The 17,356-nt window shown below is 51.7% G+C and overlaps 1 protein-coding gene across 1 annotated transcript in view; it reads right to left on the bottom strand.

Annotated features, from left to right (window-relative positions):
* Positions 1-17,356, bottom strand: part of LOC140409438 (disintegrin and metalloproteinase domain-containing protein 9-like) — a 956,416-nt gene that overhangs the window by 578,580 nt on the left and 360,480 nt on the right. Inside the window, exon 14 of the mRNA XM_072497871.1 lies at positions 490-598. Coding sequence (XP_072353972.1) covers positions 490-598 — 109 coding nt within the window. The remainder of the gene's footprint in view (positions 1-489; positions 599-17,356) is intronic.

Below are 17,356 nucleotides of genomic sequence, written 5' to 3'. Positions count from 1 at the left end.
ACTGTTCCCATTCGTAAAGAGCGAGAGGGGCACAGAATGAAGATGATTATTAAAATCACACAGCAAGTGGGTGGGATCTGGATTGCACTGTCACAAAATGTGGTGGAGGCAGGTTCAATCGAGACTCTCAAGCAGGGAATTCGATGATCATCCGAATAGAGACAATGTGCGGGGGTGCGGGAGAGAGGCAGGGGAATGGCGATGAAGTCATAATGCTCCTTTGGAATGTCAGTGAGGATGTGACTGGCTGAATGGCCTCCTCCTGCACAGTAACAGTTCTGTGATCTGTCAATGCGGCACCTGGTTTTTGTTCAAGTTGCTTTCACGCTGCGCCGCAATGTTGCTTATTTCCCCCCACAATACTTCATTACAGGATCGACTGTGTTGTAATTTAGAACAAGATAAAATAGCACATTTTTTAAATGATGCTGAGCCAACAATTTCTTGCTGGAAATTCTGAACAAACTGAATGGTGGCATTCCAACTCACTTTGCTGAACACTTTAGAAACTGGCCTTTTGGTCCCCTTCCACAGTGTCCACTTCTACTCCCTAAGGCATTCGCGGTCTGGTAGCATCTTTCATCTGAGGCTTGCACACCTGTCAGAGAGAAATCGGGGTGGTTATGGGCATGACTATTCAAAGATGCAAAATGTTCAGAACAGATCGGGGAGGAATAGGGAGGGTTGAGGATGCAGTACCAAGGGGAGTGTGGGAAAGGGAGGATTTTTTTGTTTATACACGGTATGTGGGTGTCACTGGCAAGAGTGCGTGGTACATTACCCATCCCTAATTACCCTTGAGAATGTGGGGGTGAGTTGCCTTCTTGAACTTTTGCAGTCCATCTGGTCTAGCTTCACCCACAATGCCGTTGGGGAGCAGGTTCCAGGATTTTGATCCAGCGACATTGAAGAATCGGCGATATATTTCCAGGAGGTTAGTATACAAAATTAAAGCGAATGGGATTGGGGCTAATATTGTATCCAAATGGCCATCAAAGATGGCATCCTGCATGGGATGCTGGGAATAATTGGCCAAGTTGAAGGACAAGCAGGCTGCAGCTCAAACAAACATTGATGAATAAGCTGCAGCCCAGACTCTACAGTACACAGGAAAAGGGCCATCTCCAGGCCATCCCAGGGAGTATATATCTATTCTGTCAATCAAACGTGTTTACCAGACACAGTGGCACCTAAACTCATTGTTTGGAAGGGCCAACCTGCCCCCAACACTTGCAGGCATGGCCACTGAGTGCACGACCTCGAAATCGATGCGGCAGCCCCTGGTTGGACTTGACTGACCGCGGTGATCGAGCCCCGATCAATTGATTGGCCATGATACAGAGACCGCCTAAAAGGGATGCAAAATCCAAGCAGGTTAAAAGGTGTTGCACCAACTTAGAATCACTCTCTGCAGCACAAACGGATTGATGGTGACCTTCACCGGCCAACACAAGGATGGCCATCACCCGACCAACCAAAGGAAGCCCAGAGCCAGGAACTGACTAGACCAAAGACCAGACACCGAGGATTACAGGGTTCAGCACACAGATAACGGCCAATGTCTGTCTGATATTTGCTGGGCACTCTTAAGTTATGATGTGGAGATGCCGGCGTTGGACTGGGGTGAGCACAGTAAGCAGTCTTACAACACCAGGTAAAAGTCCAACAGGTTTGTTTCGATGTCACCAGCTTTCGGAGCTCTGCGCCTTCCTCACAGCGCTCCGAAAGCTAGTGACATCGAAACAAACCTGTTGGACTTTTACCTGGTGTTGTAAGACTTCTTACTGTACTCTTAAGTTAAGTCAATGTCTTGAATGAACTTGCAGTACTCTGTAGTGTAACTTATGTTGATGGTGTGATTGTTTAACTACAACATTGTATGAATGCAAATGCATACTGTTTGATTTAAACCAATAGACTTACAGCCATTTGTCCACGGGTTAAGACGCACTGTGGTAGCAACAATATATTGGCCTGGATTGAGAATGGTTCATCAGAGAGGAACCAGGGAAAAGGAATAAAAGGTATTTGTTGAAGGGCGATCCGACAGGGTCAGACCTTGGGTCCTAGCCATTCCGAATATACATCAATGATTTTGATCAGAGAATCTAATGTAATAATTCCAAATTTACTGACCACACAAATGAGGTGGGAATGTGAGTGGTGAGGAGGATGTTACGAGGCTTTTCATGGTGATTTGGGCAAGTTGAGTCAGTGGACAAATTCATGGCGGATGCAGTTTAATGTGGATCAATGTGAAGTTAGCTACTTCGGACAGAGCAACAGATGCAAAGTATCATTTAAATGGTGATGGGTTGGGAAATGTTGACGGCCAAAGGGGTCTGGTTGGCCTCTTAAACCAGTCACTGAAGGGCTGAATGGCGTTCTCCTGCTCCTATTCCAATGTTCATACGTCAGGGTGATGAGTGACTTGGAGGGGAACCTCCAGGTGGTGGTGTTCCCAGGTATCTGCTGCTCTTGTCCTTCTAGATGGTAGTGGTCGTGGGTTTGGAAGGTGCTGCCTAAGGAGCCTTGGTGAGTTCCTGCAGTGCATCTTGTAGATGGTACACACGGTGGTGTACACACTGTTCGTCGGTGGTGGAGAGAGTCAATGTTTGCGGAAGACGTGTCAATAAAGCGGGGCTGCTTTGTCCTGTATGGTGTCGAGCTTCTTGATTGTTGTTGGAGCTGCACTCATCCAGCAAGTGGAATCCATCACACTCCTGACTTGTGCCTTGTAGATGGTGGGCAGGCTTTGGGGGGGGGGGGGTCAGGAGGTGAGTTACTCGCCGTAGGTTTCCTAGCCTTTGACCTGCCCTAGTAGCCACAGTATTAGTGTGGCTAGTCCAGTTCAGTTTCTGATCAATGGTAACCCTCAGGATGTTGACTGTGAGAGATTCAGTGATGGTAATGCCATTGAATGTCAAGGGGCGATGGTTCGAATCTCTCTTATTGGAGATGGTCATTGCCTGACACTTGTGTGGCGCGAATGTAACTTGCCGCTTGTCAGACCGAGCCTGGATATTGTCCAGGTCTTGCTGCATTTGGACATGGACTGCTTCATTATCTGCGGAGTCGCGAATGGTGCTGAACATTGTGCAGTCATCCGCAAACATCCCCACTTCTGACCTTATGATGGAAGGAAGGTCACTGAGGAAGCAGCTGAAGGTGGTTGGGCCGAGGACACTACCCTGAGGAGCTCCTGCAGTGATGTCCTGGAGCTGAGATGATTGACCTCCAACCACCACACCCATCTTCCTTTGTGCCGGGTATGACTCCAACCAGCGGAGAGTTTTCCCCCTGATTCCCATTGACTCCAGTTTAGCTCGGGCTCCTTGATGCCAAACTCGGTCAAATACTGCCTTGATGTCGAGGGCAGTCACTCCCACCTCACCTCTGGAGTTCAGCTCTTTTCTCTAGGTTTAAACCAAGGCTGTGATTAGGTCAGGAGCTGAGTGACCCTGGGCGGAACCCAAACTGAGTGTCCGTGAGCAGGTTATTGCTGAGTAAGTGCTGCTTGATAGCACTGTTGATGGCACCTTCCATCACTTTGCTGATGATGGAGAGCAGACTGATGGGGCGGTAATTGGCTGGGTTAGATTTCCCCGTTTTTTGTGCACAGGACACACCTGGGCAATTTTCCACATTGCCGGATGGCTGCCAGTGTTGTTGCTGGACTGGAACAGCTTGGCTAGGAGTGCGGCAAGTTCTGGAGCACAAGTCTTCAGTATTATTGCCAGGATATTTTCAGGACCCATAGCCTTTGCAGTATCCAGCGCCTTCAGCCGTTTCTTCATGTCACGTGGAGTGAATCAAATTTACTGGAGATTGGTATATGTTGGCTGGATTCTCCGTTTTGGAGACTATGTCCCAATGGTGTCGTGAAAACTGTGGTCTTTTATGTCAGGAAGCATGGCACCAAAAGGTCACAGATTCACGGTCTTGCAGGGGACTAGCAGGCAGCCATCGTGGAGCTCCCCACTCCAGCTGCCGAGACTGCCCCCCACCCCGCGCCCCCGCACGCCGATACGCAGCCTCCAGCGGTCGCGCCTTGCTCCATGGCAGACTCAGGCCATGGACCTGGACCGCCGAAATAGTGCCTCGCATCGGCTGCTCGCCCGACCCGGATCGCCCGCACACATAGCCCCCAGTCCCGAAGGAACCCGCCCCCGCCCTCCATTCGGCCCTCCCCCGACTGTGCCGGCCCCGGGCTGAGTCCGCAGCCGCCTCGAGAGGATCCTGTACGGCAGGACCAGGTTAGAACAACGCTGTCGGGGATTCGGCCGGTCGGGGACAGAGAATCGTGGGGCGCGCCTCAGGCAATGGCCTGAGACAGTGGATACTCGGCGCGGCGTACACCTCGAGTATGCCGCTTTTTGGGAGGTTGAGAATAGCGGAACCGGCGCCAGTCCGGATTTCGTACGGGAAAACGGATTCCCCATTCCGTCGCTGAATGCGATTTCGCTATCGTGGTGCGGACAAACCAGCCCGTGTGATGTTCAGTTCCTCTCACTGTAAGATAAGGTCACCATAGTCCCAGATTGTTTGTTATTTACTGCACAGAAAGAGGCCATTTGCCCCATCGTGACTGCACCAGCTCTCGAAAGAGCAACCTAGCTCACAGCCCTCCAAACTGATCACTTTCAAATATATTTCCAGCTCTCTGTTGAAACCTCCTGTGGAATCTGCCTCCACCACTCTCACAGGCAGCACATTCCAAACCCCAACAACTCTCTGAGTAAAGAGGTTTCTCCTCACCTCACTCCCAGCTCTCTTGCTGACCAACTTGAAATTGTGACCCCGCCCCCCCCCCCCCCCCCCCCTGGTCACTGACATACCAATTAGCGGAAACACAATATCCCTCTTTACCCTGTCAAAATTGTTGAGAGTTTTGATCGCCTCAATAAGGTCGCCTCTTAATCTTCTCTGCCCCAAGGAGAACAAGCCCAGTTTCTCCAATCGTCCTTGTATCTAAAATTCCTCATTCCTGGTATCATTCTAGCAAATCTCCTCCATACTCTCTCCAGGAATTTAACATCCTTCCTTTAATAAGGTGCCCAGAACTGAACACAATACTCCAAATATGGTCTGACCAATGATTTATAGAGGTCCTTGCTTTTATACTCTGTGCCTCTATGTATAAACCGAAGAATGCTATCAGCCCTCTTAACAACTGTTTCAACTTGCCTGACTGTGGTAGTCACCACTAACTATGTTAGATGTAGTGGGGTCAGGCTCCTGTGCTAGAGGTGCATGGGTAAATCCCTGCCTGCTGGCTCCGCCCAGTAGGCGGGGTATAAATGTGTGTGCTCGCCGGGGCTGCAGCCATTCTGGTTCCAGCTTCAGGAGGCCACACATCTTTGCTCAATAAAGCCTCGATTATTCACTACTCTCCTCTTTGTAGTAATTGATAGTGCATCAATTTATTGAGCAAAGATTTTAAAATGATGGAACTTCGCATCAAAGAACAAAAGAACAAAGAAATGTACAGCACAGGAACAGGCCCTTCGGCCCTCCAAGCCCGTGCCGACCATACTGCCCGACTAAACTACAATCTTCTACACTTCCTGGGTCCGTATCCTTCTATTCCCATCCTATTCATATATTTGTCAAGATGCCCCTTAAATGTCCCTATCGTCCCTGCTTCCACTACCTCCTCCGGTAGCGAGTTCCAGGTACCCACTACCCTCTGCGTAAAAAACTTGCCTCGTACATCTACTCTAAACCTTGCCCCTCTCACCTTAAACCCATGCCCCCTAGTAATTGACCCCTCTACCCTGGGGAAAAGCCTCTGACTATCCACTCTGTCTATGCCCCTCATAATTTTGTATACCTCTATCAGGTCGCCCCTCAACCTCCTTCATTCCAGTGAGAACAAACCGAGTTTATTCAACCGCTCCTCATAGCTTATGCCCTCCATACCAGGCAACATTCTGGTAAATCTCTTCTGCACCCTCTCTAAAGCCTCCACATCCTTCTGGTAGTGTGGCGACCAGAATTGAACACTATACTCCAAGTGTGGCCTAACTAAGGTTCTATACAGCTGCAACATGACTTGCCAATTCTTATACTCAATGCCCCGGCCAATGAAGGCCAGCATGCCGTATGCCTTCTTGACTACCTTCTCCACCTGTGTTGCCCCTTTCAATGACCTGTGGACCTGTACTCCTAGAACTCTTTGACTTTCAATACTCTTGAGGGTTCTACCATTCACTGTATATTCCCTACCTGCATTAGACCTTCCAAAATGCATTACCTCACATTTGTCCGGATTAAACTCCATCTGCCATCTCTCCGCCCAAGTCTCCAGACAATCTAAATCCTGCTGTATCCTCAGACAGTCCTCATCGCTATCCGCAATTCCACCAACCTTTGTGTCGTCTGCAAACTTACTAATCAGACCAGTTACATTTTCCTCCAAATCATTTATATATACTACAAAGAGCAAAGGTCCCAGCACTGATCCCTGTGGAACACCACTGGTCACAGCCCTCCAATTAGAAAAGCATCCCTCCATTGCTACCCTCTGCCTTCTATGGCCTAGCCAGTTCTGTATCCACCTTGCCAGTTCACCCTGATCCCGTGTGACTTCACCTTTTGTACTCGTCTACCATGAGGGACCTTGTCAAAGGCCTTACTGAAGTCCATATAGACAACATCTACTGCCCTACCTGCATCAATCATCTTAGTGACCTCCTCGAAAAACTCTATCAAGTTAGTGAGACACGACCTCCCCTTCACAAAACCGTGCTGCCTCTCACTAATACGTCCATTTGTTTCCAAATGGGAGTAGATCCTGTCTCTAAGAATTCTCTCCAGTAATTTCCCTACCACTGACGTAAGGCTCACCGGCCTGTAGTTCCCGGGATTATCCTTGCTACCCTTCTTAAACAGAGGAACAACATTGGCTATTCTCCAGTCCTCCGGGACATCCCCTGAAGACAGCGAGGATCCAAAGATTTCTGTCAAGGCCTCAGCAATTTCCTCTCCAGCCTCCTTCAGTATTCTGGGGTAGATCCCATCAGGCCCTGGGGACTTATCTACCTTAATATTTTTTAAGACACCCAACACCTCGTCTTTTTGGATCACAATGTGACCCAGGCTATCTACACCCCCTTCTCCAGACTCAACATCTACCAATTCCTTCTCTTTGGTGAATACTGATGCAAAGTATTCATTTAGTACCTCGCCCATTTCCTCTGGCTCCACACATAGATTCCCTTGCCTATCCTTCAGTGGGCCAACCCTTTCCCTGGCTACCCTCTTGCTTTTTATGTACGTGTAAAAAGCCTTGGGATTTTCCTTAACCCTATTTGCTAATGACTTTTCATGACCCCTTCTAGCCCTCCTGACTCCTTGCTTAAGTTCCTTCCTACTTTCCTTATATGCCACACAGGCTTTGTCTGTTCCCAGCCTTTTAGCCCTGACAAATGTCTCCTTTTTCTTTTTGACGAGGCCTACAATATCACTCGTCATCCAAGGTTCCCGAAAATTGCCGTATTTATCTTTCTTCCTCACAGGAACATGCCGGTCCTGTATTCCTTTCAACTGACACTTGAAAGCCTCCCACATGTCAGATGTTGATTTGCCCTCAAACATCCGCCCCCAATCTATGTTCTTCAGTTCCCGCCTAATATTGTTATAATTAGCCTTCCCCCAATTTAGCACATTCATCCTCGGACCACTCTTATCCTTGTCCACCAGTACTTTAAAACTTACTGAATTGTGGTCACTGTTACCGAAATGCTCCCCTACTGAAACATCTACCACCTGGCCGGGCTCATTCCCCAATACCAGGTCCAGTACCGCCCCTTCCCTAGTTGGACTGTTTACATATTGTTTTAAGAAGCCCTCCTGGATGCTCCTTACAAACTCCGCCCCGTCTAAGCCCCTGGCACTAAGTGAGTCCCAGTCAATATTGGGGAAGTTGAAGTCTCCCATCACCACAACCCTGTTGTTTTTACTCTTTTCCAAAATCTGTCTACCTATCTGCTCCTCTATCTCCCGCTGGCTGTTGGGAGGCCTGTAGTATACCCCCAACATTGTGACTGCACCCTTCTTATTCCTGATCTCTACCCATATAGCCTCACTGCCCTCTGAGGTGTCCTCTCGCAGTATAGCTGTGATATTCATCAAACCTGATCGCCTACAGCTGAGCCCTCAAGCAGCCAACGCTCCATCCGCTTTTGACCACTGGCTAGCCTGCTTCGAAAGCTACCTCCGAACATCCGCTGAAGAATCCTCGGACGCAGAGAAGCTCCAGGTCCTTTATTCACGGGTGAGCCCTGACATTTTTCCTCTCATACGGGATGCGGCCACTTAAGCTGAAGCAATGGAGCTCCTGAAAGGACTTTACGTTCGGTCGGTCAACAAACTATATGCCAGGCACCTTCTGTTCACGAGACAGCAACTCCCCGGTGTGTCCCTACACGATTTCTGACGTACCTTGCACATCCTGGCAAGGAACTCTGACTGCCAGGCAGTTTCGGCAGTCCAGCACACAGAACTTTTAATCAGAGATGCTTTTGTTACGGGCATGGGGTCGGCGTACATCCGCCAGCGCCGATTGGAAGGGGAGTACGCTTGACGTTACGGGAACCAGGCAGCTTGCAAACTCGTTAATAGTGGCCTCCCATAACGTCCAGTCGTACGCCCCCGACCGCACGGCACCCTCATGGGCATCGTGGGACCCACCAACTACCGACCCCAGCCCACCGCACGCCTGCGCCGCGAGGCAGCCAGCCAACCCCGGGGGGCCCTAATGCTACTTCTGCGAGCAGAACAAACACCCCCGGCAGCGCTGCCCGGCGGAGAGCGCAACCTGCAACGGCTGTGGAAAAAGGGACATTTTGCCGCTGTTTCTAGGCCCAGCGTTCCTACACCCTCCACCTGCGGCCCGTGGGTGCCGCCATTTTAATGCCGCCAGCCATGTGCGCGCCGTGGGCGCCGCCATCTTCGGCGCCATTTTGGACGGCACCTCAGGACCCCTGCTCGTCGGGAAGCTCGTCTGGCCACTCATCACCTGCCACCACCACTGACCAGCCCGGGGCCTCCCAGCATCAGCCGCAGCTCGCCTCGATCACCCTCGACCAGTCTTGGATACACAACCTCGCAACCGCAACGACAACGGTGAAAATCGATGGGCACGAGACGTCCTGCCTTTTTGACTCCGGGAGCACGGAAAGCTTCATCCACCCCACTACGGTAATGCGCTGCTCCCTCGCAGTACAACCCGTGAGCCAGAAAATCCCCCTGGCCTCCAGATCCCATGCCATGGAAATCCGGGGGCACTGCATCGCGACCCTCACCGTCCAGGGCATAGAACATAGAACATTATAGCGCAGTGCAGGCCCTTCGAGCCTCGATGTTGCGCCGACCTGTGAAACCACTCTAAAGCCCAGCTACACCATTCCCTTATCGTCCATATGTCTATCCAATGCCCATTTAAATGCCCTTAGTGTTGGCGAGTCTAATACTGTTGCAGGCAGGGCATTCCACGCCCTTACTACTCTCTGAGTAAAGAACCTACCTCTGACATCTGTCCTATATCTATCTCCTCTCACTTTAAAGCTATGTCCCCTCGTGCTAGACATCACCATCCGAGGAAAAAGGCTCTCGCTGTCCACCCTATCCAATCCTCTGATCATCTTGTATGCCTCAATTAAGTCACCTCTTAACCTTCTTCTCTCTTACGAAAACAGCCTCAACTCCCTCAGCCTTTCCTCATAAGATCTTGCCTCCATACCAGGCAACATTCTGGTAAATCTCCTCTGCACCCTTTCCAATGTTTCCACATCCTTCCTATAATGCGGCGACCAGAATTGTACGCAATACTCTAAATGCGGCCACACCAGAGTGTTGTACAGCTGCAACATGACCTCATGGCTCTGAAACTCAATCCCTCTACCAATAAAAGTGAACACCCCGTACGCCTTCTTAACAACCCTCTCAACCAGGTGGCAACTTTCAGGGATCTATGTACATGGACACCGAGATCCCTCTGCTCATCCACACTGCCAAGAATCTTACCATTAGCCCAGGACTCTGTCTTCCTGTTATTCCTTTCAAAATGAATCACCTCACACTTTACTGCATTAAACTCAATTTGCCACCTCTCAGCCCAGCGCTGCAGCTTATCTATGTCCCTCTGTAACTTGTAACATCCTTCCACACTGTCCACAACTCCACCGACTTTAGTGTCATCTGCAAATTTACTCACCCATCCTTCTACGCCCTCCTCCAGGTCATTTATAAAAATGACAAACAGCAGTGGCCCCAAAACAGATCCTTGTGGTACACCACGAGTAACTGGACTCCAGTCTGAACATTTCCCATCAACCACCACCCTTTGTCTTCTTCCAGCTAGCCAATTTCTGATCCAAACTGCTAAATCACCCTGAATCCCATCCGTATTTTCTGCAGTAGCCTACCGTGGGGAACCTTATCAAACGCATTACTGCCATATACACCCCATCAACTGCTTATCCCTCATCCACCTGTTTGGTCACCTTCTCAAAGAACTCAATAACGTTTGTGAGGCACGACCTACCCTTCACAAAACCGTGTTGCTATCTCTAATCAGATTATTCCTTTCCAGATGATTATCCATCCTATCTCTTATAAACCTTTCCAAGATTTTGTCCACAACAGAAGTAAGGCTCGCTGGTCTATCGTTACCGGGGTTGTCTCTACTCCCCTTCTTGAACAAGGGGACAACATTTGCTATCCTCCAGTCTTCTGGCACTATTCCTGTAGACAAAGATGACTGAAAGATCAAAGCCAAAGGCTCAGCAATCTCCTCCCTAGCTTCCCAGAGAATCCTAGGATAAATCCCATCCGGCCCAGGGAACTTATCTATCCTTTGCCACTTTCTTACACAACAGAGTCACATTTACAATCTTCCAGTCCCCTTGGGACTAATTCTGTGTTCAGAGAGACCTGGAATATTACTGACAAAGGCTCCGCAATATACTCCCTTACTGATCTCAGCAATCGAGGATGCAGCCCACCCGGGCCTGCTGACTTCTCAACCGGGAAAACTGCCAGCCTTTCTCACACCACATGATGACCAAGGATGACCATTGGCTGCTTTCCCCTTTGAGGGGGAGAGCTGACTGGTGGTCATTTTAACCGTGTTGCTTATGCTGTTGGGCACATGGCTGAAGAGATGGTGTGAAGGGGAGTGTTACAAATCCGTGGGGCATCGGCTCCGGTTCTGGGCGAGGTGGGACCTGCACAAACTGGACGGAGATACTTGCTCGAGCGGTTGGGGAGGGTTTCCACTAATATGGTAGCCGCCAGTGGTGCCTCCACCCCCCACCCCCCACACCCACTCCGGGCGATCAGCGAGGAAACAACGTTCGCCGCACAGAGTTTAGCAACTTCCGGCTCTACATCCTCCCCCACCTCCGCGCTGCCCTGTTACTCGGTCTGGACTTCCAGTGCCACCTCCAAAGCTTAACCCTAAAATTCGGCGGACCCCTAGCCCCCCCACACCATATGTGGCCTCACGACCCTTAAGGTCAATCCATCTTCCTTGTTTGCAAACCTCACCCCGGATTGCAAACACGTCGCCACCAGGAGCAGACGGTACAGTGCCCAGGACAGGACCTTCATCAGGTCGGAGGTCCAGCTGCTTCTGCAGGAAGGCATCATCGAGGCCAGCCACAGCCCCTGGAGTGCCCAAGTGGTAGTAGTAAAGACTGGGGAAAAACACAGGATGGTCATTGACTACAGTCAGACCATCAATCGGTAAACGCAGCTCGACACGTACCCCCTCCCACGCATATCTGATATGGTCAATCAGATTGCACAGTACCGGGTCTTCTCCACAATGGACCTGAAGTCCGCCTACCACCAGCTCCCCAGCCGCCCGGAGGATCGTCAATACACTGCGTTCAATGCAGCTGGCCGCCTCTATCACTTCCTTAGGGTTCCCGTCGGCATCACTAACGGGGTCTCGATCTTCCACCGTGAGATGGACCTAATGGTTGACCGGTACGGACTGCGGGCCACGTTCCCGTACCTAGACAACGTCATCATCTCCGGCCATGATCAGCAGGACCACGACGCTAACCTTCTCAAATTTCTCCACACCGCCAAACTCCTTAATCTCACGTACAATAAGGAGAAGTGCGTGTTCCGCACCAACCGCTTCACCATCCTTGGCTATTTTGTGGAAAATGGAGTTCTAGGGCCCGATCCCGACCGCATGCACTCCCTCATGAAACCCCCCTTCCCCCACTGCCCCAAGGCCCTGAAACGATGCCTGGGGTTCTTCTCCTGTTATGTCCAGTGGGTCCCGAAGTATACGAACAAGGCCCGCCCACTCATTCAGTCCACAGTCTTTCCCCTGACGGCCGAGGCTCATCAGGCCTTTAACTGCATCAAGGCAGACATCGCCAAGGCCACGATGCACGCGGTCAACGAGTCCCTCCCCTTTCAGGTCGAGAGCAATGCATCGGACGTAGCTCTGGCCGCCACCTCAACCAGGCAGGCAGGCCCGTGGCATTCTTTTCCCGCACCCTCCATGCCTCCGAAATTCGGCACTCCTCTGTCGAAAAGGAGGCCTAGGACATTGTGGAAGCTGTGCAACATTGGAGGCATTACCTGGCCGGCAGGAGATTTACTCTCCTCACTGACCAACGGTCGGTTGCCTACATGTTCAATAATACACAGCGGGGCAAGATCAAAAACAACAAGATCTTGAGGTGGAGGATCGAGCTCTCCACCTACAATTATAATATTTGTATCGCCCCGGGAAGCTCAACGATGCCCTATCCCGAGGTACATGTGTCTGCGCACAAGTGGACTGACTCTGGGCTCTACACGCTGGCCTCTGTCACCCGGGTGTCACCCGGTTCTTCCATTTCATCATGGCCCCCAACCTGCCCTACTCCATTGAGGAGGTCAGGACTGTCACCAGAGACTGCCAGGTATGCGCGGAGTGCAAACCGCACTTCTACCGGCCAGATCGAGCGCACCTGATGAAGGCCTCCCGCCCCTTTGAGCGTTTCAGCATGGACTTCAAAGGGCCCCTCCCCTCCACCGACCGAAACACGTACTTTCTGAACGTGGTCGACGAGTACTCCCGGTTTCCCTTCGCCATCCCATGCCCCGATATGACGTCTGCCACAGTCATTAAAGCATTCAACACCATCTTCGCCCTGTTCGGTTTCCCCACCTACATCCACAGCGATCGGGGATCCTCCTTTATGAGCGATGAGCTGCATCGGTTCCTGCTCACAAGGGCATTGCCTCGAGCAGGACGACCAGCTACAACCCCCGGGGAAACGGGCAGGTGGAGAGGGAGAACGGGACGGTCTGGAAGGCCGTCCAGCTGGCCCTACGGTCTAAGAATCCCCCGGTCTCCCGCTGACAGGATGTCCTCCCTGACGCGTTCCACTCCATCCGATCGCTCCTCTGCACTGCGACTGAGACCCCTCACGAACGTGTGTTTGCCTTCCCCAGGAAGTCCACCTCCGGGGTTTCGCTCCCAACATGGCTGGCAGTTCCTGGACCCGTCCTCCTTCGCAAACACGTGCGGATCCACAAGTCGGACCCGTTGGTCGAAAGAGTCCAACTACTGAACGCGAACCCGCAGTACGCCTACGTGGCACACACCGACTGGCGCCAGGACACAGTCTCCCTCTGGGACCTGGCACCCGCTGGATCCCCACCGACGACCCACCACCCGACAGGCCCTCCGGTTGCCCCTGCGCCACTCCCCCTCCCCCCAGCGCACCTCACCGCAGCCCCAACCCCAGAAGGATCCGTCCTCCCATTGGTTCCACTCGGGGACGATGAAGACGAGGACAACACGCTCCCGGAGTCACCGGTGACCAAGTCGGCGCCCGAATCACCACCAGGACCGAGGCGATCACAGCGGTGAATCAAGGCCCCCGACAGACTGAACTTGTAGATTTTTCCACCACCCCCGCCGGACTCTTTCTTTTTAACATGGGGTGAATGTGGTAGTCACCATTAACTATATTAGATGTAGTACGGTGCGACTCCTGTACTAGAGGTACATGGTGTAAATTCCCTGCCTGCTGGCTCCGCCCAGTAGGCGGGGTATAAATGTGTGTGTTCGCCGGTGCTGCTCCCATTCTGGTTCCAGCGACAGGAGGCACAACATCTTTGCTCAATAAAACCTCGATTATTCCACTACTCTCGTCTTTGTAGTAATTGATATTGCATCAGTGACCACCTTCAGAAAATGATGCACTTGAACCTCGAAGCCCCTCTGCTCCTGTACTCCCCTCAAAGTTGTTCAATTGAGCCTCGGTTGACTCCCCATGTTTTTCTACCAAAATGCATCCCTCGCGTTTCTCACAAGTTCAGAAATTCTCAGAAATCCATCTGCCAGGTGTCCATTTGGCCAACTTGTCAATGTCCCTCTGACGTCATTCAGCGTCATCCTCACAATTCACTATTCTCCCAAGCTTAGTATTTGGAGATTTTTCCCTCAACACCCATTTCTAAATCATTTATATAAATCTGTAAAAACAAGGGTCCAACACAGCCCTGGGGAGGACCACTTTCAACTCGTCTCCAGTCTGAGAATTGACCATTTATACCGACCCTCTGTTTCCTATCTCTCAGCCAACTTCTAATCCATGCTGCCAAGGATCCATCAATCCCAAACATTTTTAATTTGCTAACCAACCTGCCATGTACTGTATCAAATGCTTTTTGAAAGTCCAAATATGCAACATCCACGGCACTACCCTCATCCACTGTATCCCCTCGTCAAAAAACTCAATTAAATTGCCAGACATGACATGCCCTTGACAAAGTCATGTTTACTGTCTGGTATTATTAACTTGTTTTTCTCTGTGTATGTTTATCTCAGCCCGTATTATGGCCTCCATCAGTTTTCCCACTATTAATGTCAAGTTGCCAGGTCTGTGGTTTCCTGAGTTATCCTTTCTTAAACAACAGAGTCACATTTACAATCCACCAGTCCCCTTGGGACTAATCTTGTGTTCAGAGAGACCGGGAATATTACTGACAAAGGCTCCGCAATATACTCTCTTCCTGATCTCAGCAATCGAGGATGCAGCCCCCCCGGGCCTGCTGACTTCTCAACCGGGAAAACTGCCAGCCTTTCTCACACCACATGATGACCAAGGATGACCATTGGCTGCTTTCCCCTTTGAGGGGGAGAGCTGACTGGTGGTCATTTTAACCGTGTTGCTTATGCTGTTGGGCACATGGCTGAAGAGATGGTGTGAAGGGGAGTGGTACAAATCCGTGGGGCATCGGCTCCGGTTCTGGGCGAGGTGGGACCTGCACAAACTGGACGGCGATACTTGCTCGAGCGGTTGGGGAGTGTTTCCACTAATATGGGAGCCACCAGTGGTGCCTCCACCCCCCACCCCCCACACCCCCTCCGGACGATCAGTGAGGAAACACCGTTCGCCGCTGATGCACGATCAATGACCACTAAAGCGAGGCTGTAGTCTAACTTAAGGCTTTAATAAGCGAGATGTTTCCTCCAGCAGCTCAGGTACAGAATGAAGGCTGCCGTGGTGGTATGGGCTCTTATACCCCGCCTAGAAGGGCGGAGCTACCATACATCCTAACCAATAGAAAGCATACAGTTTCCACCAATGGTGCTCCAGCCTATCAGGTACCGTAATACCTATAATACCACATTCACCCCCTGTTAAAAAAGAGTCCAGCGGGGGTGGTGGCCTAATACTACAAACATGGCAACGTGGTAGAATTAGTTATGGAGGTACTGTAATACCTCCGTACAGCGTTTTGTAACTATTTACAATTCTGAAAGCTATGTACATTTGATGGTTTACAGTTTACAGTTTACAATTTAAAATGAAGCAATCAGTCGATCGGGGGCCCTGGTCGTCCGCTGTGATCGTTGGAGCTTCGGCTGTGACTCCGTTGGAGGCTCGGGCGTCTGTGGCTCCGGGAGCGTGGCTTCGATCTCCATGGCAGCTTCGGCACACCTAGACGGCGCTGGTGGGGAAAACGGTTTACCTGGGAAGGGAGCGCCTGCGGGGAGCGTCGGTGGGTGGGGGGGGGGGCTAGATGGGGCCGGCGGAAGGACCGATCCTCCTGTGAGGTGCCCCGGTGGAGGGGAGGGTGGGACTGGTGGCTGGAATGTGTGTGGAGTTCCGGCGGGCGCCAGGTCCCGTAGGGAGACCATATCTTGTCGGCTGTCAGGGTACGCCATGTAGGCATACTGAGGGTTAGCGTGGAGGAGATGGAGCCTCTCGGCCAATGGGTCTGACTTGTGCGCCCGCACGTGTTTTCGGAGCAGGATGGGTCCGGGTGCTGCCAGCCAGGTCGTGAGCGAGGTCTCAGAGATGAACTTCCTGGGGAAGACAAGGAGCCGTTCATGAGGTGTCTGGTTGGTGGTCGTACAAAGCAGTGACCGGATGGAGTGGAGGGCATCCGGGAGGACCTCCTGCCAGCGGGAGACTGGGAGGTTCCTGGATTGTAGGGCCAGTAGGACGGTCTTCCAGACCGTTCCGTTCTCCCTCTCTACCTGTCCGTTACCCCGGGGCTTGTAACTGGTCGTCCTGCTCGAGGCGATGCCCTTGCTGAGCAGGAATTAACGCAGTTCGTCGCACATAAAAGTGGACCCCCTATCACTATGTATGTAAGCGGGGAACCCGAACAGTGCAAAGATGCTATGGAGGGCCTTGATGACGGTGGTTGCAGTCATGTCGGGGCAGGGGATGGCGAATGGGAACCGGGAGTACTCGCCGATCACGTTCAGGAAGTACGTCTTGTGGTCGGTGGAGGGGAGGGGGCCTTTGAAGTCCATGCTGAGGCGTTCAAAGGGACGTGAAGCCTTTATCAGGTGCGCTTCCTCTGGCCGGTATAAGTGCGGTTTGCACTCCGCGCAGATTTGGCAGTGTCTGGTGGCTGTCCTGACCTCCTCGATGGAGTAGAGCAGGTTACGGGTCTTGCCAAAATGCAAAAAGTGAGTGACCCCCGGGTGGCAGTGGTCCTTGTGGAGGGCTCGGAGGCAGTCCACTTGTGCGGTGGCACATGTTCCGCGGGACAGGGCGTCAGGAGGCTCATTAAGCTTCCCGGGACGATACAAGATCTCGTAGTTGTAGGTGGAGAGTTCGATCCTCCACCGCAAGATCTTGTCATTTTTTATCTTGCACCGCTGTGCATTATCAAACATGAAAGCAACCGACCCGTGGCCGTTGGTCAGTGAGGAGCGTGAATCTCCTGCCGGCCAGGTCATGCCTCCAATGTCGCACAGCTTCTACTGTGGCCTGGGCCTCCTTTTCGACTGAGGAGTGGCGGATTTCGGAAGCATGGAGGGTACGTGAGAAGAAGGCCACCGGTCTGTCCACTTGGTTGAGTCTGGCCG

The sequence above is a fragment of the Scyliorhinus torazame genome, chromosome 3 (genome assembly GCF_047496885.1).
Source record: "Scyliorhinus torazame isolate Kashiwa2021f chromosome 3, sScyTor2.1, whole genome shotgun sequence".
Taxonomy (NCBI): domain Eukaryota; kingdom Metazoa; phylum Chordata; class Chondrichthyes; order Carcharhiniformes; family Scyliorhinidae; genus Scyliorhinus; species Scyliorhinus torazame.
The sequence above is the reverse complement of the archived record's forward strand: the minus strand, read 5'-3'. Positions and strand labels throughout refer to the sequence as shown.